This window comes from Pagrus major, chromosome 2 (genome assembly GCF_040436345.1).
Source record: "Pagrus major chromosome 2, Pma_NU_1.0".
Classification (NCBI taxonomy): Eukaryota; Metazoa; Chordata; class Actinopteri; order Spariformes; family Sparidae; genus Pagrus; species Pagrus major.
In genome coordinates this window covers 11024926-11048524 of record NC_133216.1, presented here as the reverse complement: position 1 = coordinate 11048524, position 23599 = coordinate 11024926, and the positions used below count along the sequence as shown (strand labels likewise).

At 39.1% G+C, this 23599-nt stretch overlaps 2 protein-coding genes across 5 annotated transcripts; one reads left to right on the top strand and one right to left on the bottom strand.

Annotated features, from left to right (window-relative positions):
- Positions 1-23: 23 nt before the first annotated feature.
- dixdc1a (DIX domain containing 1a) lies at positions 24-11541 on the bottom strand. Its single transcript, XM_073488888.1, has 16 exons — positions 11475-11541; positions 11058-11236; positions 6154-6311; positions 5911-6056; positions 4495-4584; positions 4189-4242; positions 4039-4089; positions 3676-3780; positions 3498-3551; positions 3314-3406; positions 2581-2658; positions 1638-1799; positions 1466-1532; positions 1167-1275; positions 831-939; positions 24-572 (listed from the first exon to the last, which is right to left on the bottom strand). Exons 2-16 carry the CDS (start codon positions 11078-11080, stop codon positions 489-491), a joined length of 1383 nt encoding a protein of 460 aa, XP_073344989.1. The 5' UTR covers positions 11081-11236; positions 11475-11541; the 3' UTR covers positions 24-488.
- Positions 11542-18900: 7359 nt separating this feature from the next.
- Positions 18901-23035, top strand: nkapd1 (NKAP domain containing 1). Of its 4 annotated transcripts, XM_073480180.1 has the most exons (7): positions 18901-18968; positions 19273-19349; positions 19530-19617; positions 20149-20237; positions 20359-20493; positions 20714-20767; positions 21399-23035. In XM_073480180.1, the coding sequence occupies exons 2-7, from the start codon at positions 19336-19338 to the stop codon at positions 21817-21819; spliced, it is 801 nt and encodes a 266-aa protein (XP_073336281.1). In that variant the 5' UTR covers positions 18901-18968; positions 19273-19335; the 3' UTR covers positions 21820-23035. The 4 variants fall into 4 exon arrangements, with proteins under 4 accessions (XP_073336281.1, XP_073336284.1, XP_073336280.1 ...); XM_073480183.1 differs by lacking the exon at positions 19530-19617 and having other exon boundaries at positions 21399-23033; XM_073480179.1 differs by lacking the exons at positions 18901-18968; positions 19530-19617 and having other exon boundaries at positions 19254-19349; positions 21399-23034.
- The last annotated feature ends 564 nt before the right edge of the window (positions 23036-23599 follow it).

Here is a 23599-nt window from a genome sequence, read left to right as displayed (position 1 = left end):
GGGAATAATTGACAACCAAATGATCCATGCAATAATTCATGTTTATTAAAACATTAAAACCGATGCGGAACAACAACATCACTATTTGGCAATCTGGAACGTGTGAAAAATGTTGGTAAACATATTTTAAGGTCTGAATACTATGCAGTGATTACAGCTTAGGACGAGTTATTTAATGTAAATTAACTTTCTTTCAAGTATCACATTACTGACCATTAATCCATAGTCCCGCGTATTAATTGATGATCTGCAAACAATGCCTACTATCCATTCCTTCAAAAAGAAGGGGTACCCAAATGTCAAGACAAAATCTTCATATGAAACATTCACTTTTAAATCATGTTTTGTATCGAAATGTGTTAAATCCATTGGTCCCAGTTAACTGTGTTATAACTTCTCTCTATTATGGCATCACAAGTATTTTCAGTGGAATCCTGGTCCAGTGGGAACAACTGAGGTTTGTAGTGGTGATCTCTGGCTTTCAGGCTCTACCTCCTCTCTCCGTGGTCCTCCTCCACCCACGCTACAATCTTCCCCTCCCAGCCAGGCACGACAGCTCCGTCCTGGAATACCTACGCAGCCGACACGCAGCATTTACATATCCAAGAAACACTCAATAAGGTACAAAAGGTGCGGATGGAAATTCAAAATGACTACTCCTTTTTATCAAATTCCCTGGGATGGAAATCAGTCCTCCTGCAGTGTTTTGAAGTATAGCTCAGCCACGGTTATTATTAGCATATCATGCTCTATTACTGGTGTTTCATATTTGCGTGGTGAAGCTGATGTAAAAAGAAGTAGTAGGGCTGTAATTTCACTCCCACGCCTACCTCCTCTTTCACTGTGCCAAACTCGGGGTCGAGGGCCTTGAAGTGGTATCTGAAACTGCCTTGTCTGTCCACGGCGGCCTTGAAGTCTCGCAGCGTCACCTCACCCAGCCTGTAAGAGCACGCTGTCAGTCATAGTCTTTGCTCACATACACCCACGTAGACATTAAACTTTAACCACCTATATGTAGCTCTGTTGATGCTTGAATCTAGCCATGTGTCCTCAGCGTGCAGCTCTAACTCAAGCAGCAATTTGGTGAAACATCATGCACGCTACATTGAGGGAAACAAACAACAACATTGTTATATAAACCCACCATCAAGTGTTTTTATTTTCACCTTTTTGGGATGTTAATCAGAAACGGAGTGAGCGAGCGATCGGTGAAGTAGAGCACTTTAGTGGAGACGGCGGTGTCCAATCCCGGGCTGCTGTGTGAGTGGGCCATTTCTGGAAATAATTGCAAAAACAGCAAACTGTTTTTCACAACCAGTCTAAAATGGCTCCTGCCTCACAGGCTGTAATGCCCTCTCCATACATAGCAGTGTAATTTAACAGCACAATCTGATTTAACAGCCAGAGTTGAGATGTTGCAGAGGATGACGAATCTTAAACAAAACAAAGATTTTGTTTGTCTCACTTGAGCTTTGCGGCCAGGAGTCACGGTCTGTCGAGTTAGCTCTGCGTCCTGGAGATTTAAATTCCTCCTAGAAAAAGAAGAAGAAGAAGGATTCATTCACCATATGACAGATGTGTTGCTACTTTTTAGATTCACTCTGAAATGGTGTTTGTGTGTGTAAGTGTGTGTGTACCCCTCTGTCCTGTCTGCGCTGGGTGTCCATTGAGTGTAATCGGTCCATGAGACTGGACATGCCCTGCTCCAGGGTGTCCAAGGTGTGATGTTGGGGGTCATGGCCAGAGAAGCTGTCTCTCAAACTGCGCAGTGCCTCCCTGACCAGCTGCAGCTCTTCCCCCTGTGACAAACACCATCCCGATATTCAGACAGGTTTTATTAATGTAGTTTTGTTTTTCAGAACAAAGTCAAGAGGGATGAAAGCTTGTTTCCACTACTAACAAGTAAAAATCAGGAGATAATATCACTCAGAAATGAAATGCTCAACATTATACATAGTTTTGATTAATACTTTAGTTTAAGACTTTTCTCATAATTCGTACCTAGTACCTCATAATTTTTATCTAGTTCCTCATAATTTTGATGTAGTACCTCATAATCTTGATCCAGTACCTCATAATTTTGATCTAGTTCCTCATAATTTTGATGTAGTACCTCATAATCTTGATCCAGTACCTCATAATTTTGATCTAGTTCCTCATAATTTTGATCTAGTACTCATAATCCTGCTCTAGTACCTCATCATTAAAATTATAAACTAATATATGATAGTTTTGATATAGTAACTCAAAATTCAGTACCTCCTAAATTTGATCTAGTATGTAATAATTTGGATATACCACCTCATAATTCTGACCTTGTACCTCACAATCTTGATTTATCTCATCATTCTGACTTATTATCTTATAATTCTGACACATAGCCTCATAATGTGATATCTCATAATTCACATAAGTCACATTTTGACTCATTTTCCTTACGATTTGTATTCTTTCATATTTTTGTCATGAACCACTGTGAATCTATTTGATTCCTGTCCTCCAGCAATAAGCCATCAAAATCAACCCAACAAGAACAATTAACAGTATTGATTACAGACTGAAAATAAAAATAATACATACTGGTGCAGTGTGCTGGAATACTGCCGGAGCTGTCGAAGCCACTGAGTTACTGTAACCACCACTGTCACTCCTGAACGACTGCAAAATGGACAACAATAGAAGAAAACACCTAAATAATGCTGGATGTTTTTCATGTGTAAGAGGATGAGACTGGTGCCATTCTATAGTTATGTTATTATCAACAAATGCTGTGAAAAGAACAAAATCAGGCCCATAGAGGCAAGGCTCTATGTAGCTTATTCCTTTGTGCTATGAGCATCCAAACTAACACATCAGTGAGCTCCTGAGTGACATGGTTCTTCAGTGTGATGAACACAGCCCACTGTAGTTTATTTTGAGTCAATCCCTCACACAAACACTGCCCTGCTGCCGTAAATACTCATCATAATGTGTAATAATCCACAGCTGAAAACAGTCCCCCAAATGCAATATTTACCTTTGTTAGAGGAGTGTTTGTTACAAACTACGGTGCCCAGCTGTTGTTGCAAATTACTTTTACAGCCAGCCTTATCCATTAAATTAAATTTGTTGTTTCTTTTATCTCATATTAATGGATTTGTTTTTAGCCTATGAAATAAATTCAACTCCACAAACTCCATAATAAAACAAAAACCGCCCAGGAGTTTTGAGGATTAATGTCTTTTGTTGCCTACATTTTATATATTTTTTAAGAATTTGTTCATTTTAATTTGCTTCCTTGTGTGAAATACTTGAAACATATAATGGTTCCTACCCGTCCGAGGCTGACTTCATGTGCTTTATGCTGCACCTCATCGATCTTCTGCTGCTGCTGCTGCAGTATTCGGTCCTTCCGCCCGATTTGCTGCTATTGTGACAGAAAGATGGATGACATAAGTCTGTATATACATCTATGTATCCAACAAGTGCACTGAAGTGTGAATAATAAAAGACGATACCTCGTATTCACTGAGCAATTTGTTCCGTTCGCTCAACTTGTGTTTGAGCTCTGCCTGCAAACAGATATATATCAGCATGATGTATGAGTGCTATATTGCTCTCACGGAAATCTGCATCCACGCTGGTCAGGCAGGTCAAATATTTATCGTGTCAAACGGAAATCATCACTTGTCTCACATTTTCCCCTTCCAGCTGATCTTTGGCCATGTTGCACCTCAGTAGTTCCTGCTTTAGCTGCAGCACAGCATCTTCCTGCACTGCCTGGCGCTGCTGCAGAGCATCCTAATGAGAGAGAGGGAGGAGATCAAAGAAACGTCCAGAGAAGACCTGAATACAGATACACTGCATCCACCTGCCTCCTCCACTGCATACACCCACCACCAAACTTTATTATCTTTACAAAGCAATGGAAAATACATATTGTGTGTGATAGAAACCGCAGAATCAGCTTGGGATGGCACAAAAGTTGCAATGGATTGAATTACATCCTTAATCCATTTTACTCACACACAAAGGATAAAAATAGAGTAAGAGGTTTACCTTGATGGCCTGAAGGTGGCGTGCCTCCTGTTTGTGCCTCATGAGTTCCCTCTGACAGCCACACAAATGAACAGAGACATTAGAGAAAGGGACTCTCTGCTTGTAGTGCAGCTCATCTATATTAAACCTAATTACATTTACTTACTGTACCTTGAGATCAAGGGCTTCCTCCGTGCTTTGGTCCAGGCGACTGCGGATTAGGACCTTCAAAGGGAGAGGGTATGAGCAGCGTAATTAGAGAATGGAAACACGTCAGAACGTATGAGGAGGCAGCGGGTCGGCATGACAGCGGGCGAGCAGATCAGAGAGATTCAATTGTGCTCTATATACAGTAGCCACTCCGGAGAGGAGTGATGGCTGCAAACATCATCACAACAGAAGGGCTGACACTGACACTTCACACAGAGTGGCGAGCAAGTGTTGTTTTCTCGAGTTAGCAGAGAGAGGGCACCGTACCAGCTGCTGTTCAGCATTGGCCCGGTTATCTCCGAAGCTCACAGATCCATCCTGGTCCTCCTCGGGGAGGGAGCCATGGAGCAGCAAAGCCTGAAGACAAACACACACACACACACACACACACACACACACACACACACACACACACACACACGTATATATAGACACACAGTGTGAAAGCCTGAAAGCAGGCATATTAAATATACATGGCAGAGAAGGCAGATTTATTTCTGTGTTTGTATTTGTAAATACAGCAGTTTGGGATTTTTACACTTGGCTGCACAACAAGTTTCCCTTTTCAGCTAATAAAACCAGGGAATTGAAACTGAGTCAAACTGCATCAAATTAAAATCATAGAAGCACACAGACTTCAGCAGTCTCACCTGCTCTAGCCTACAAACATTATACATAAGTTTGTTAAAATAATAATGACTTCTGTTCAGAACTATTAAATATTTAACCGGAGTGCGCTGTGTTGCTCATTTGTAATATTTTCTGTTTTTATCATTTTCTTCTTCATTGTATTTGATTCTTCAAGAGATATCGATTGCTTGGAAAAACGCGTTGTTGTACAATAACTAGTTTTCTCTTTTGTTTTCTTACACTGGCCACTGGTTCAATGGTAAGATTGTCAGCTTGACCAGCTCTTGAAGAAATCATGAACTGCATCAAATTAAAACGGACAAATAGGAAGTCTGGTGAGTCAATCTGGTGACCATCAAGTGCTCTGGTGCACCAGGAAGTTCCTTCAGATTGTCTGTTCTTCTCTTTTAGATTTTACAAAATGTGTTGATGCTGCTTTCAGGCATAACGTTCAAAGCTGCTGGAACAACTGAAACTAAAAATATTGCTATTTTTAACTAAAAACCCACAGAGTCTGGCTTGTATGTGGTGATTTATACTTTTGTAGTTTTTATTATTTATACTTCTCATCATTATATTTTGTGTAGTATTTAATAATTCTATCGTATCTTTATCTGTATGGCTTGTATTATCTTTCATTATTTATCTTATATTATCTGAGTGCATTAGTGTGCATTAGTCTCTAAATCCATTTTTGACATCCTATGTAATCACTTGTACAGCACTTTGTACATTGCATTTGTTTGAGAGGTGCTTTACAAATAAAGTTTGATTGATTGATGGGTAGAGTGCACCAGGTGTTTGAGAGTAACCTAATAATGAGACTGGATTGATTTTGCTTTCACTTCATTATCTGAATCTATTTATCGTATTATTCATATTTTGTTTATATTTAATCTATTTGAATCACTGAGAAACATCTGGAAGACTTTGGAACCAGGCTGTATGCTGTATCTGAGCTGTTGGTGCATCTGTGGTCTGCATGCCCTCTGGTGCATGTGTTCACAGCAGCGCTGCAGTTTGTTTTTCAAGTGTTTCATCACGGGGACTTACCTGTAGGCGGAACACCATCCTCCTGGCCTCCTGCATTTCCTTCTCAAGCTGCTCCTGGTGGGCGTCCAGCTGCTCCTCCCAGGACTTCTCTTCCTCCTGCCCATCGTGCCCGAGGGAGGGACACAATCCGCACATGGACACCTCCTCTGAAAGGGGAGATGACACAAGCGAGCGTTTTTTTTTTTTGCAGGGTTTCGTTTCATTGCGTCTTGCTCTACAAGAGTTGATGTGCAGCCAACCAACCTGTGACAGACTTCTTCTCTGTCAGCTCAGATTTGTCATCCCGAGGTTCCCCCTGGTCTTCAGACTGATCATGGACTGTCTCCTCTTTAGGGGTGTCAGTGGACTGGGTGATAACATACTCCTCTTTGGGGGAGTGAGCAGGGCTGGCTGAGCTGAGGCTGAAACAGATGGTGGGCACAGGCAGGAATGAGTGAGTTTGCATCTCCTGCCAAATGAACGGCAATAAATAAACCCAGCTACATAAAATGGAGATGTACACTTTAATAACTCCCCAAGGAGCACACAAATGTGAATTAATCCCATCTGGGCACAATATTTAAAACCATATCCGTTTTAAACACATAGTGCCCATAGGAATACAGTGTATCACAGGCTGCTTAACAAATAACCAAATTAATGACAAAACACACCAAATAGGATTGAAACCTGTTCAGAAAATACACAGTGGGAGCAGGAATGCATGCAACGGTGTCCTTTTTCCCAAGGAAATTCTTTACATAGTTTGGCCATAATTTCGAAACATAACCCTGGACTGGTTTCTGAACGGCCGTTGTTCGTGCAGCTTGCATGAATATGTGTTTTGTGTTTTCTGAGAGCGTCTCCAGCAGCCTGAGGTTGAGGCCGGCTGTCATCTTCACTCTACTGTGCTTATAGAAATAGGATAGAGCCACTGTGACCTGTGACCTATGGCATTATGCATGGTCCTTTAAGCAAGGGATTCCTTCTTTTTCCCCTTCTGCATCTGCATGGGACAACAAGTCTGCGTCTGCAGAAACAGGGATAGAAAGGCAACACAATTCCTCATCCTGCTCCTGAGGCCGGAAAAACTATGCCAGAAAAAATAACTATGCACCCAGACTGTGGGATAAAAACTGTGTTTACAAACGAAAGAATGTCCCGAGGGATTGCATTTGCACAACACGTTCTTCCCATACATAAGCAACAAGATTGAGATTGTGGCCGATGATATGTTCTGCTTATCTAATAGCATTACTCAGCACAGCACAAGCAAATATCATATCAGACAGTAAACAGGAAGACTTTTATTATCCGTCATGTTTGAGTTCACAGCCTCTTTAAGGATTAATTGTGCTCATACTCCTGTGACTACTTATACAGTTGGGACTCTGTGTAAAACATAAACAAAACAGAATGGGATAATTTGCTAATCCTTTTTGACACATACACAAATGAAAACAGGACAAGATATTGAATGTTTTACCTCACTAACTTCATTGATTTTTGTAAATATACTTTATATGCTTATCCAGGATTTGATCCCAGCAACATGTGTCAAACAGGTGAGAGGGGCAACAAAAGACTGGGAAAGTTGTGGAATGCTTAAAAACACCTGTTTGGAAACTTCCACAGTTAAACAGGTTAATAGACCATAATCGCACTGCGGTCATTTTCTGTTGACCTCGCGCTCAAGGTGGGAAGCTCAAATGTGTGCAGCTGTGATCCAGATTGCAAATCATAATAACATACGTAATCTGACAAATCATTATTAACCTCTTCTCAATTTTTCAGAAACTGAAAAGACAATGGATGGTGAAAATCCAGAGGAACATCAGGCTATATTTCAAGCTAAAACAGCATATTTGATAACGCATTAGCTACCAGTGGACAACAGCTAAATTAGCATTCCACCACTTTCTAGCTAACATTACCTTATGATAAGTAAAATGCACAAGATGTGAAAGGATGTTGTGCGGCTGTACTAATATTAGCATGCTAAATGGTTAAAATGCAGTGCTTTCTGTACATTACTTAACCTTTGACCTTCACGTCAAAGTTGTCTAATTGAAGGTGCGTTGATTTATTCACGATGCCAACCCATATATTAAATATCATGCAAGCAAACAGGGCACCTTAAGGTCGTTGTTAGTGGCTGCTGTAGTTATGCCCAGTGTTTTCCATACATAGACTCTAGATGGGGTCATTGCAGTATGAATGGAACTGTGTGACAGTTCACAGCTGTTTTGTTTAATTTAAAATCATGTACAATGTTAAGTCAAAATAGAAATTTAGTTTTACTTTACTCAGAAATGAATTTTCTGTAAGTGTTATTTAAAATATGATGATAATACCCCTATATACGTTTTGTTGAAGACAAATCAGAAAATGCAAGTGTTTAATGGACAATTTTGGCCGTGTCAATGATGGTAGGTCAGATTCTTTGAGTTGAGTGGAAGTTGATGTCGAGCCAAGGACTGATGACCGTAACCCCCTTACCCTACTGCTGTAGGGTAAAGATCATAAACTGTACATGGCGGCACCTTATAGGCTGAATAGAATTACTCATAAACCTTTTGTTTGACCGGTCTATTATTGGACTTGTCCATCACACATCACATGTCGCGCCACCTGCCATTACCACCACAAGTTAATTCTCAACCTGTGGGAAACACTGAAATGACCGCGCTGACATGCTGATGTCTAGCTGGTATAATGTTTACCATGCTCACACCAGTTAGTTTAGCAAGTTCGCATGCTAACATTTGTGAATTAGCACTAAACACGAAGTACAGCTGAGGCTGATGGGAATGTTTTGCAGGTTATTTGTTCACAATGTATTGGACTAATCATAATTTTGACCTGATGGTACCAGTACAAGGAAATTCAGGGGCTCACTAAAGATGCAATTATTAATCATCTGGGCTTCGTGGATATCTGCAACACATTTCATGGCAGTTTATCCAATAGTTGAGATATTTCTGTGTGGACCAAACAAGTGAATCAAGCAACCATTGCCATTTTGCTGCTAGCATGGCTAAATAAAAGTATAAAGATATGTTTTAAACATTTAATTCTAAAAGAGTCTAGTCACATGAAAATAGTGTGGCTGCCTCAGCATCACTGAGCACTTAAGATTGTTGGGCCCACGGCTCCTCAGAAAGGGTAATTGCAGCAGGTCACATAAAAAACCACGAGCAGAGCGTCTTATCAGACGTTGCTGTGATTATCCCTAAGTGTTTCTGCAGAGGGGATCAAAGCAGCTGCCTACAACTAATCTTGTCATTGCAGATGATGACATTATCCAGATACCCTCTGTCATTGTCTCAGGCTGCAGCAGTTCAATAAACACATTTATTTTAGATGCTCGCTTTGATCTGTCGCTCCAAAAGAACACAAATACAGCCTAGATTTGTAACATATGGGTTTAGCCAAAGATTAAGCACTGGGATTTGCAGGAGATGAGCTTCAGATTAACATCATTTGATCAGCAGTGGTGCAAAGTAACTAAATACAGTTACACCAGTACAGTAGCAGAGTTTCTACTCATTTGTCACTACATTTCAGGGAGGAAATATTGTACTTCTTATTTTTATATACTACTATATTGTACTTCTTCTTACTTACATTAAAAATCATGTGATAATCTTATACAATACAATGAACTGTTGAAGATTAAACTACTCCTTACAGTGAAAACAGCTGTGCATGCTCGGAGCCTCTTGACAAGTTGCATCTGCTTTGTTACTGCTCCACTAAAGAGAGATTTAGCCTCTAAACTTCTCAGATGGTTTCATTTCAATCACATTTTCAGTCTCAGGAAGGTAAATTACAGGTACAATGATGCAATACTTCTCAAAATAACAGTTAAATAACAGAGACAGGTCCTACAAATGAATACAGATTTGTATGGCAGAACTGTGTTTTTTTCTTCTTTTGTCAACCACAAATCATCTCAGAACTCCTCAGATTTATGACGGGACCCTTAAGAGGGGCCTGACCCTTAAGTTGGAACCAGCGGACTACTAAACTACATAAAATGTCAAAGAATACCTCCACCAGACAAGCTAAAACCACTAAAATGATGCTTATATATTGATGCATCAATATTCAAAATCTAATAATGTTACACAGAATAATATATCAGTCATAGGAGACATTTTTCTGCAGTACGAGTACTTTTGATACTCTAAATGCTTGTTCCTGAAGTATGATTTTAACAACAGGGGTATTTTTACATCATGGTTTGCTACTAGTCGTCAAACTTATACAACAAACTTTCATTTTTTGTTGATTCTGGTGACCAGGATAGTAAAACAATGGAAACTTTGTTTTGATGGCGTACCACCGGTATACAGAGCAGCTTCTTACTTCAGGCTGTGAGACTCCTAAATTCATCAGCAACAGCCCTAAAAAAATAGCTACTAAAGTTACTAAAACATGAATAACTATTCCTATTTACAGATATGGCCAGTCTTCTTGCTGATGGTCTTACGTAGGTCATATAGAGACATCAGTATTAAATTGAGACTGTTTCATAACCACTTGAAAACTCAGAATGTGATTAACTACCATTAGTGATACGAATGAAAAGTTTAAACATAAACCAGTTAGTAGACTTTTATTTAGAAGTTAATCTTAAAGGATTGTTTCAATATGGCAGCCTGCTTGTCTGGTAAATACCGGCCCAAATCTAGGAAAAGATGGTGGGTATAAAGAATTAGCTGACACTCCTAAAGGGATGCTTATTTAACTGTACAAAAAGCATCTTGTATATGTTATTCCCGTACAAGTTAAAATGTGTAATCTTTATCCGAACAATGAAATGGAAGAGCCGGGGATGGAAGTTAGATGGTGGTTGCTAGGCAATAGCAGCTCAGCTCACACATACAGGGACACACCCACACCTACTGCACTGTAAACACTGAACAATAACCTGCACAGTCAGGCTAGCAGAGCCATATTGCTATGGTGAATTGTTAACGCTAACACCGAGGCACACATGCTGATCAAGATGATAAAGATGATGTATAGTCTCGTTGAATGTAGGCCTCGTGTATCTCTGCTGGTGATTCACTCATGCAGTGTAGACACAAACAGCAGCCTGAATTGATATTATGTTAAAATGCTAATAAAAAAATAAAAAAAATAAAAAAAACAGCTCTTACCATTTCATCTGTTTGGCTCCCATGGTGGTATTTACAGGCTTAACCTCCCATACAGTCACAGCCCCGCATCTGGGTGATGCTCTGCTTCTCAGTCAGGACCATAGCCCAAGCACAGCCACAGGCAGCAGGGAGGGGAGCAGCCCTGGAAGCAGCAACAAGAGGAGTCTCCACGTCGCACACTGTGTTCAATCAGAAAAAACAGCACGTTCAAATCCTCTCCAGCAGCATACTCCTAAAACATTAAACCACCAAAAATCCTAATCAGAAGCCCTGAGCCCTTCCTCTAAATCATAGCTGGGCTCAGTCCTTAGCTGGCAGAGACAGACAGACACAGAGAGAGAGGGAGACAGAGGCAGAGAGGATTGGTGCTCAGCTACACCAGCGGCTGAAGTCTGCCTGGTTTCTCATTGCACTCGCCTTGTGCCTGAGCTCACCAGCTCCCATTCACGAACACAATGTTTTTTGTTCCTTGCGGACAAGAACTGATGCAGCTCTTGTGCATCTTTTTCACCCTTTTTTCTCCGCCGGTCTTTTTGCATTTAATTCCCTCTTGCCCTCCCCTCCCTCCTTCCCCTTCTCTCTGCTTCTGCTCGGTCGCACTGGCTTTGTATCAGTCCTTCCCTTCTTTCACTGAGCCAGGATGTCAGACATGGCTCTGTCTGGGTGTGTTTACCCTCCCCCCCCTTCTCCCTTATTCCTCCTCCCTCCTGTCCCCACTGCTCTCTCCTTACACAAGGAGGAGGAGGAGGAGGGAGATTTTTCTCCTTCTCTCTCCTTTCCCTTTTTTAATGTACTGTATGTCACTGCGGCTAAAATGAGAGACTACATATGGATTTAAAAAAAGACATGAGAAATCTATGTGGTGAGGTTGTCTGTTGACAAAATCTCGCACAACAACATACCACACAAGCAGGAACATGTGAGAGGTTAATGATATATTTACACAGACAGAGGAAGTATGGAGTTAGTTGGAAATAAGCAAACAGAAATTGGTATTTGGCGAATGCAAACATCAGCCTGGAATTACTGCTCTTTTCACCTTATTCATTTCTGTTGTGTACTGTAAGCAACGAGCAGCATTTTCACTGCTATCATGACAGAAAGCCTTTTAAAAAAACATGAGTGTTTGGCCTTGAAACAGCAGCGCTATCAGATGTAAAAAAGTGCCCGATTATAATTTGAGCAGCAGCAGGCAAAGTGAAATAAAAGGTTCCCTCTGACATGCGCTGCTCATGTTAAGTACTCTTTTGAAAGGCGTTTTGGCTGAGCACACTGTCATTAAGCTGTTAGAGATCTTTCTGGTGTCATCAGCAAGAATGTGAGATAGGTCTCTACGTGGCAGCTCGCAGTCCTGCCCACAACTAAATGACAGTGTCTTAAATTGTGTATGAGCACCATCAACACACGCTTCACTGAGCCTCTTTACTGTAGAGTGGTGATACAGAGCCAGGTATGTAGACTAAATTATATCTAACTGGAGTAAAGGTATAACAGTATTAGCCTCAAAATGTGCTTCAAGTAGAAAAAAGTAATAGTACTCCTTTTACAGAATGGCCCATTTCACATATCATATAATTGGACAATAATTGTTGATGCATTAATGTTGTGGCTGGAAAAGCGCAGGCTAATTTACTGCTCTTTAAACAGCGGGGTAGACTAATCTTCAATAATAAATCATGATTCATTTGCTGATTATGTTCTGTTTTAATATCCCGAATCTGTAAAGTTACTAGTAATTACAGCATTTACACATACACATTTAAAATAAATATAGTGGCGTTTAAGTATAAAAGAGATGAGGATAATATTCACTTCTATGTTTCTCTTTGCTGATGCACTTAGGGAAAGTACTGTATATTAATCATATATATTATGTATTTACATAATTGCAAGTCTTCACTGAGGAAAATATTTGATTTTGGACCATATAAATAAAACTAATTTTAATGGTATAATCAAGCAGGGACCCCCTACTACATATATTGTATACAATTCTGTTTCATATTAAATTGGGCCTACAATAACGTAACTATAGTGTCATGCATAAACAAGTATGAATTTTAGCCTTCCCCTCTGTAATTTCACCAGTGGTTTCTGAGGTGGAGGGTATGTTGATTAGTTACAAAACAATCCATCCTTGTGGCTCACAGTATGTTTGTATACTTGGGATAATCATACAGATAAATGGCCAGCGTGTTTCAATAACAGGCTGTTGTGGATGGGTGCCGCCTAGTTAGGTTAGCTTGCTCACATGATTGCATGAGGAATCAAGGGAAGACTGTCATCAATGTTTGTTTTTCATGCATTAATCTTGTCTAATAATATATTGGATTCATGTTGATGTGTATTTTCAGACATGTTTGCATTTTGCATATTTGGTTGCAGTAACTCCCTGGGGTTCGCGGACCCTCTGTTGAAGACCCAGGGTATAATAGTTAAAAAATATTTTTGTGCTTTAATATTACAGATTTATCATAACTAGAATATTGAATTTCAGTATGTATTATCTAGAAATCAAACATGTTTTCATATAAATGTTAATCACTACCTAGATATATATATTGTTAGGTAAATGAATACTACTCACATTAGGACCACTAGTTTTATTGTATTCAATAGCTAAAGGGACACAAATACTTTCACCAAGCAGCCTTTATTAAAGACATATGTTGCTGTAAACTTGAAATACTGTAATTTATTTTTTGTTAGTGTCACATTAATCAGGGCTACATACTCATCGCATGAGGATCACTGGAACTTTTCTCACAAGGGATCCAAATCTCAGAGGGAGACACTTTAGGTTTTACAGTCTCTTGTGATCCTCAGATGTTTAAATATGTTAATGACTTTGACTGCCAATCTGGTTTCTCACAGATTTGTAAAACTGCAAATAAAAGCACCAAGAAACAGAGAAATAGATTAAATTTGGCTAAGCTCTTTTCTGTGCAGGCAGAGACAAAAAATGTCCTTCCGGGCAAGAAAATCAAAGTGATATGCACATCGGCCTTTCTGATGGAAGGATTAATCTGTTTCCAAAAAATAAGTGGCATGAATATTGAGCAGAAGTAGGTGCTGGTTGTAAGTAGCTTCTTGAAGAACATTTCCTGAAGCGGCCTCCGTAAAGTGCCGTTCCTAATTCCCATTCTTCTGAGTGTCACTTTGAATGTTTTGCTCCAATATTAAAAAGACAAGGACAAACTCAGGTACAGAACAGACGATAATGATTTGGCAGACCGTGTTGTGACTGAGGGAATTGGGGGAAACAAAGTCTTTCTTTAACAAAGAATATTTCATTCATGCATGGATGATGTACAAGGAGTGACTTTGCTGTTCACAGTGTGGCGAGAAAGTCACTCCAACAACTGGGGAGGCAGGAGGTGAGAAGAAAGCCGTTGTGTGCCACAGGGACAGCATGCAGTCGGCCAATTTGTAAATCAAATGGGTCTCTAAGACAGAACAGATTGTTTGCATGGTCACCATGGAGTCCGGCTGGAAATTATTATTGTGCCTGCGATGAAACAAGAGTCACCATCTTTTTTATTTCAGTGACCTTCAAACAGATATTCATGAAGCGAGACAGGCTGTTAAGATTTTGTCCTTGAGAATCCCATCTACGTTTGTTGTCAAATAGAATTTAGTGAAGAAGTCAGTGGCTGTTTGGGTTTATTGTTTGGGAGGTAACTCAGGAGAGAGAGAAAGCTGATTGAAAATCTCTGTCAGTATAAATAAGATATTTGTGCATTAAGTAACTGCCATCGTGAAATAACCTGTTTCACCTCTATGAAACTTTTACAGTACAATAACGGTAAACACAGTTTTTATTATTATCATTATCTGTATATGTCTTAGTAATTGCTTACTAATAGACAAAAAACAAATGTGATTGAAAAAGGTAGTTACACGACGATTGAAAATATATTCAGATCTTGTACTTCAGCAAAATTAACGACAGAACATCATAAAAATACTTCATTAAAGCTCCAATTTGTAAGAGAGTTGATGTTTGAGTCTCATTCCCAACTCGTCAGATACAGACACTTTGGGATGGCGGCTGACTCGACCTACAATCCCAAAGCGTCAGCATCACTATGTCGTTCAAACAGGAGCTTTAAGTAAATGTAGAAAAGTACGCCTGTCTGTGTTACATTCTCATATTCTTCTCTTATGCATTCAAATCTAAGTAGCATTTTTATGCTGCAGCTGGTTACAAGGGCAGAACAAACAACTCTATGGACTGTTGGGTATTATCATCAATCATACTTTAAATAAATATTATGATAATATATATACAGTATACATAAGCACAGTATTACCAGTAACATGCAGTGTAAAAGTACTTAATTGTTTTAAATGGAATAACTCACGTAAAGTACCTGAAAACTGTAGAAAAAGGAGACTGGTTGCTCCGTGTAACACAATGTAGATAAAAACTGTGTTGGGTGCTCTTGGGAAACGGGTAAAGAGTACTTCAAAAACCAGAGGCAATCCAGGCACTCCAAAAATGAAATAAAAAATGTATCAAACGTGGAATGAACTATTAAAAAGCCTTTATTATAGTGGCTAAATCATTGATGACTGGCTTTTTAATGATTTAGCCTCTATAATAAAGGCTTTTTAATAGTTCATTTCTCATTTGATACATTTCCTTACTTTTGGAGTGCCTGGATTGCCTCTGGTTATTTTAGTACTTGAACAATGTACTTATGTACAGTACTTGAGTAAATATAGTTGTTCCATCTCTGATAAAAGGACTCTTCTGCAGCTTTCATAAACAAGAAATGTCACACTTGTTGTTGACTATGGTTTTCAACAATTCAGCACTCAAAGCCTCCAAAGTTGTAAACTAAACTACTCTGACAGCGCTGCTTCAAATCAGGCCAGACGTGTGTGAACCAACAAAGACTAAAAGGTTTACTGAAGTTTCAACTGAAGATCTTTTTTTAGACAAAATAACTTCAAAAAGGATGGATTTCTCCTCTAAAAATAAAGACATTTCTCCAGAGCTTGTTTATCAGCTGTCTATGATTTGTGTCAAAAATCTTCCACAGTGACGGGTGTCAGAATATGAAGAGTAAGCATCAATCATCCTCAGAAAAAGTGATACATGATGATGAAAAACAAACTAAACCCAACAGAGTCCAACATGCCTGTTTTTGTCAGTGTGGCATTAAAGCTCCAGCAGCTCAGTCTGGTGAAATGTTTCTAACCTACTTACACTGAGATGCAGCTTCAAAGTGGAGTTTGTGAGGATGTAGCTCACGACTCTATTTCAAACATGCTATATCTGCTACACGGGACATGCATAAAGCTGGCAGGAAATGATCTAAAATTAGGTCTAACATACATACACAAAATAGGATGAGAGTTTGAGCAGATGATAGTGATCTTCCAGTGGGAATCAGTCTGGAGCAGCTTCATACATGTAACCAAGTCCTTTAATTAGGCTTCCCGTACCCTTTATCTGAGTGCGCCTTTAAAATATTGTCTTACATAACCACCAGGGTATTATAAATAGGTTGAAGCTTAATTAGTTATTACAAAGTGATCCATCTTTCAACATGTATTTGGATATATCGCCAGAACAGTCTTACATTGTTTGAAAAGTACTGTGGATCATCACAACCTGGATAGCTGACTTTGCAGCGACTGTATGTATGAACTTGTGCACCCCTCTGACTTTACATAAGTGCAACTGTAACTTGTTTTTATGTGGGTCAGATATAAATCATGCCAGAACGTGTCTAGACAAGCTTTACACAAAGCAGAGACACAGCAAACGGGGAGAAAATACAGCATGTTTTTGAAAACGTACATTTTTAATTGTGCTGTTTCTTGCATTTAATTGCATTTGTATATATTTTTGATTTAGGGGGCAACACTTCTTCCAGATATAACATGAGACTTCAAACAACTCATTAAGGGTTGTATCTATCTTGTATAACTGACAAGGAAACATTTTGTTCTCATGGAGCTAATTCCAGTCGGGGAAAGTAACAATTTACTCAAGAACCGTGCTTGAGTAAAGGTTAATAGAAAAGTAATTGTACTGTACTGGAGTAGCTCCTTTTTCTGCTACCTCTACTCAACTACAACTCAGAGGCAAATATTACCCTACACTCTTTACTCCTTACTTTTGATAACTTTAGTTACTAATTACTTTTCAGGTTCAGATTAAAGCAACATTATGTAACTTTTTTAACATTAAAATAACAGCTTCAAACTCATGTTGATGGTTCAGTGTCTTGTAACAGGGTGAATGGTGTCTCTGTCTCAGCCACTCTGCCCTCCTATCACTTGTTTCTGCACTATGTAACTTCAGTGAGAGGGTAGTTTTCAACATATAACATTTGTGTTGTAATGAGTTTTGTTTGTAGTTAGCACCTACATTACATCTGACAAATTGTTACAGACCTGGGATTTTGTATTTACGACAGTGGTGTTGCACTCAGAAACTGTGGGTGCAAAATTTGTGCAAAAAGCCAATTTCTACATAATGTAGCTCTAAAGTGGTAACACACCAGCGCCTGCTATTGTAAAGATCTTTGCTAGCACGTGCTGGCGGCGCGTCCATTTGTTTTGGAAGCGAGTGACAGAGAGACCGTAGCATGGATCGCAAAGAAGTAATGTAGCTGTATTTGATTTTCTATGTGATATATGTGATTGCACCAGAGCACAGGCATTAATAATAACTATATAAAAATCTTTTCGCTGATGATCTTGTTTGCTGTTACAGGTAATTTATAATCATCAGAGGAATCACGAGCCTGTTTGATAAACATTTAAAAGTTCCTTGAAGTCACGTTAATATTACAAAATATAATCAACAAATAAATTGGGATATAAATAAGACTTTTTTGTAGGGTTAGGGTTAGGTACTACATATAGGCTAAAATGTAGGCTGTATAAATAGATTAAATAAGCAGCCTACACATGAATGCATCAATAATCTTCATCTAGTAATACTTTATAATACATACATTATTCTGAAATTGGCTGTTCTGCAAAAACAGTAAGCTGATTTCACTTTTAGTAGGCTATATTTTGATGTCAATACTTTCCTACTTTTACATTGACTTGAGAAAAATTTAAAAGGTATGAGTTTTACCTGAAACAGGGTAGGCTTTCTCTTCGCTGTGATATTGCTATTTTAAAAACTTAACACAGGTTGTTAACTTTCTAGCAAACAACTGGGTACTTACACATCGAGTAGAAATGAAGCTTCATCCCCCCTGGAGTCTCTTGTTCTTTGGTTCGTTTCTGGCCACCGGTTGTAGTTTGGTGTGTCTTGGTTCAGTCTGCCAACTTCAGAACACAGATCTGGGTGTTTTTTGCTTGCCAAATATTTGACTTTCTTCTTCAGTCACTGGTTTATTGTCTTTGTCTGTTGGTCCAGCTAACCAAAACAATGAGCTAGTGTTGACTCTCAGTGGGACCATCACCACTAGCTTCCATTTCACATCATTGTGAGCCATTTGATTCAAATATAGCTGATATTTTACTGTACATTTTTGGTAGTTCTTTAAAATAACATTCTCTTTTATTTCATATTAAAGATCTTAAGAAGTATTTGCAAAAGCAGTTTGATATCAAGTGTTATTTAAATTAAAAGGTGCCAAAAAAGCTTCTGTTATATCAATAAGATATTAATTATCGTTTTATTTCTTCATATCTCAAAAAACAAAAGTACCAGAAGGCTCATTTTGTAGTTAAATTTGCAGTGTTGAAAATCCACCAGCTGGAGAGGTTCACGCCTTCAACCACGATGATTGACGGACCGTTGGACCAATCACAGTTCAGTTCTTCCAACCTTCAATGACGTCACCGTGCGTCAACGTAACGCGCGTCAGTAAAGCGGAAGTAGCGGTAGAGGCTGTGTGTTTGTCCTTCTTGAATACTACTCGTTTTGGAAAGGTACAGTTTGTACACACGAACGAAATGATGGTGAAGGTCTAACACTAGTTTTAACAGCAGGCTTGTCTTATTTCAACTACCAGTAAGGACTAGTTTTGAAACAGCTTGTTGTTATTGCTTGAATTCAATTCTTGTGTCCGGATATCTAACGATGCTAGCTAGCGAGCTAGGCTAACAGATGATGTTGAGCGTTCATGTAACAGTGATCACAGCTAACGCCATAGTGTCTTTGCACTCTTATCTTTAGGTTTATTAACCAATCATCAGTTTTGTCTGGCGATGACTGACATTTATCTCATGTCAGGTGTCATCATGTCGAAGCAGCCTTTGGGGAAGACACTGTTGAGGAATGTAATCCGCCACACAGATGCCCACAACAAGGTGCGTTTGCGTGGCAAGTGAGAAACACACGCTTTAGCTACCAATGCAGCCTTATTCAACACTACAGCATGTTAATAAATGCTACCTTCATGTTGCTTACATTGTCCAGTTTTTATTGTGACTGTCATTTTGGAAGCTTTTGATGTTTCTTGTATTTTACTACCCTCATTGATACAAAAGAGGCAAACTAAATCAAATAAACTGGCAACTGACTGTAGCCCATGGAGGGAAACATCTTGTTCCACACCACAGACAGGAAAAACCTACAGTAAGCACAACCACTCACATTGTCTGAAGCTTACTGATCAACACTTAAAATCATTCTTACAGCTGCAGCTAACTATTATTTTCATTTTTGAGTAATCTGCTAATTATTTGCTCACATTGATTGCTCCATAAAATGACAGACATGAATGTAAAATGAATGAGACAAAGACATGCAGCAAATCTTCATATTTTAAACAATGGAAACTGATTTTCTGCCCAGAAGATAACTCTCACAAGAGATGATTTGTGTTTTTGACCTGCGCATAGATTAAGCTTTTTTTCTGATAAACTGATTCAGTATCAGGACTTGATTAAAAGTAATCTCATTTGACTAAGATACAAATGTAGGTTAGTGATATCTGTAATTTGCAGGTGTTTTTTCTTCACCCACAAGTCTTGAGAAATGTATATAACCTATGTAAATATTTGAATCCTGTACACTTGAATGCTTTTGTTGAAGTCAAAGAAAACTCTTCAGAATGTACCTGTGTCTTGGCATTCTTTAATGTTTTTAATTGTTGACCCACTGCAGATCCAGGAGGAGATGGAGATGTGGAAAATGCGAGGCATGGAGGTCCAAATGTCCCAACACAAACCTTTTTCAGATAAAGACAGTGTCAGGTAGGAACAGTATTTAATTTGAACCACCTGAAAACAACAGCGAAAGCTAATTCAGGACTGTGTTTCATAATGTAGCTCTTGGATTAGTAAGCTGTTGCTGTATGCTGCCGTTGTCTTCCAGGAGGCAAATGCACTGTGACCGAGTGTCGGATCAACCCAGGGACCTGAGTAAAAGCAGAGTCTCAGAACATGATGACAGAGACGCTCGATGCTGGACTCGCAAACTGTATGAATTTGAGTCCAATGATCCTGACAGGTACAGTACATGATGAAAATCTTCATCTAAATATGTTTTAGCTTTTTGCACTACTGTAGATCATTTCTGAAAGGTAAAAGTGAGAAAGAATTTATTTTCTTATTTGTAATCTATTTATTTATCATGGACAGAGGACATTTATCCACACTGTAATGTCAGTGTTGGAGAGTTAGTCCAGAAGGTCAAATTCACATCCTCACCTTACGTGTTTACATCACAGGTGGGGACATAGTGGCTTCAAGGAGCTTTATCCGGAGGAGTTTGGAAGTGACAGGTAAGCAAAACCACATTAAATATGCAGGCGATTAAACCTACATATGCTGCTCAGATTTTAAAGGGGCACTCCAGAGATTTAGCACTGGACCTAATGTTGAGGATCATGTGAGAGAAGGATGATGCAGGGGTTGACAATTCCTGACTTCTGGTCCCTAGGGTCCATCTCCAAAAAATCCTACAGCTCCCATAATGCAACTTGATAGCATACTTCATAATGCAACGTTCATGCCAAGTTTCTGACTTATAAATATGTCAGAAATGTCAACTTCCGATTGGGAAACTCTGATGTTTCTAAAAGATCAGATAAATCTGCCGTGGCACTTAATATTACACAAGTACCTGAAAACAAAACAAACATGGACGCCTCAAATCAGCCAATTCTCATGGTTCCATGAAATTAAACCCAAATTTTATTTCAATATATAGTAATACATTATTTTATTCCTCACACAGACAATTTCATAATTATACACATCTTTTTTGTGTGAACACTCGCATCATGAAGGGTTCTTTTCAGACTTCTCCAGAGCGCAACTACAGCTCACTAGCCGAGTAGTTCCCCTTATGATGAGTGAACTGATCTTGATGTGATTGATTCATTTAATTTGTACAATTTGTTCTTTCCTCAGTGAAAAAAGCAGTGACGCAAAGAATATCGGGCGCCACAAAGTGAAAAAGCCAAAGTCCAAAAAATCCTCCAAAAAGAAGAAAAAAAAAAAGAAGAAGAAAGATGAGGGAGAAAAGCGTAAGAGAGCAGAGTCCACGAGCAGCAGCGATGACAGCAGTAATACTAAAGACAAGCAGAGGAGGAAAAGGACTAAAGGTCGACATAAAAACAAGAAAACTGCCAAAACCAGAGGGAGAGAGGAGGACAGCAGCTCAGGGGACAGTAATGATGAGTATGAGAGGGACAGACGGACTCACAGTCGTAAAAGGCGAAAGCAGGACTCCCACAAAGACTCAGACTCAGGGCCAAACTCAAAAAAGAAGAGGAGGAAAAACTGGAAAGCAGCGGGTGTGGAGAGCTCCCATGACAGTTCAGGAGACTGAGATGAACAGACACGACCAGCCCCACAGCTCAGGAAACGACCACAAAAACCACAGCTCATTCCTGTGTTGGCCTCAACTTCATAGAGGGCTTTTCTCTGCAGCGCCGTTCTGTAGTGTACTTTGTTCGACACCAACAAACCTGCGCCGTCGATCCTCTCTGTGGGCGTTCTTTGCAGCAATACCTCACCCACCTCTACAGAGGTTTGAAGCATGCTGCACAGCAGTACAGACAGCTTGAAGAGGGATGCTGGGGTATCCACCGGCTGCTTCATGAAGGATTGTGTCGGCTGCAGGCTCATTGATTTGAATCATTGACTCAGACCGTCTGCCTCACAAGAAGAGCTGTCCTGAATTGACCACAGTTTTTTTTTGGAGTACATTTTATTTAAGAAGACATTATGCAACTTCCATCACAAGTTATGATAGAATTTGCATTTGATTTTATTCATGTTTTTTAGTTTTGTACATTTTAATATTTGTATGCAGCACGTTGTCATAGGTCGAAAATAAACTTCTATTTTGCTGATTTTAAAAATATTTTTGTTATTTAAAAATAGTGCAGTATGCTTTTTTTTTTTTTTAAAGTCTGGTGATATTCTGAATGTTTGTTATTGTCAAAAAATCCTATTGAAAGACCAAAACCAACAATGAACCTATCTGACTAACAAGTATTATCTGTGTAGCCAGAGTCTGGTGTCGCTTAGGGAATGGACGAAGATGATTGTGGGGAAGAGGAGATCATTACATTATCATCTTTTATTATCCTCTTGCTGAAAGTTTGACTTCTGGGAGAGCAGGGCAGCGTTTTCCTGAGGTTTATGGATACTTGGGTTTATGACCAAATGTCTGCAAAACTAATGACATTTGCACCAGCATCAACTGGACTTTGTGTTTACTGCTGATTAGAAAATGTTAGCATGCTATCATGCTGTGCACATTATCAACATTATAGTATTTTCCCTAGGTTTGTTGAAGATGTGGGGGCACATATTTGGCAGAGGATTCAGGGCCCTCCCTAAAGAAAAAAATATTTATCAGTTAAAAAAATATGCAATTTCAAAGTATTTTGGACCACTGTCATTATTGTATCTGTGTACAAAAAGTTGGAAAAGCTAAAGCAGATAATAAATAAACAAAAGTCCACTTTGGACCAACTACAACCATTACATCTGGGAAAAGTCATCAAGTTCTGATGCTCTCCACACTGATTATACATTAATTTGGCTTAGGTGGTTCCCAAAACAACTTTGGTCCTGCGCCTAAGCCTTATAAACAGTAGGAGCCTGCCAGGGGATAAATTGTTTTATTTCAGTCTTTTCAGTGTAGTTCAGTTACATAAATAAGACTTCTGTTGTGCCATGGTTCATAAAGGTGCAGTTCTTCTTCTTCCACAACAGTTCTACCTCTCAGTTAGGGTTTTTATTAATGGTGCACATTAAAAGTTCCATTAAGAAATTAAAGTTTAAACTGGGGTAGACGTTCAAACAAATCATGTCGACTTAAAGCTTATATAATTTAAACGGTTTCAGCAGTTTAGATCAAAGTGAAAGTTATCAAGGCTGCAACTAATGATGATTTTCATTGATGATTAATCTGTTCATTATTTTCTTGATTAATCGATCAGTTGTTCTGGCTACAAGAATGTCTGAAAAAAGTGGTTAAAATGACGATCAGTGTTTCCCAAAGCCCAAGATGACGTCCTCGAATGTCTTGTTCTGCCCACCACTTAAAGATATTCAGTTCACTGTCAGAGGAGTAAAGAAACCAGACAATATTCACA

Coding starts and splice junctions, on each gene's coding strand:
- dixdc1a (XM_073488888.1), bottom strand. CDS start 11,080: ATGGGAGCCAAACAGATGAAATG. Junction 3,407..3,497: donor AATTGCTCAGTGAATACGAG/GTATCGTCTTTT, acceptor CTGTCACAATAG/CAGCAAATCGGGCGGAAGGA. Junction 1,276..1,465: donor CTCCTGGCCGCAAAGCTCAA/GTGAGACAAACA, acceptor AATTATTTCCAG/AAATGGCCCACTCACACAGC.
- nkapd1 (XM_073480180.1), top strand. Junction 20,238..20,358: donor TCAGATAAAGACAGTGTCAG/GTAGGAACAGTA, acceptor GTTGTCTTCCAG/GAGGCAAATGCACTGTGACC. Junction 20,768..21,398: donor GAGGAGTTTGGAAGTGACAG/GTAAGCAAAACC, acceptor TTCTTTCCTCAG/TGAAAAAAGCAGTGACGCAA.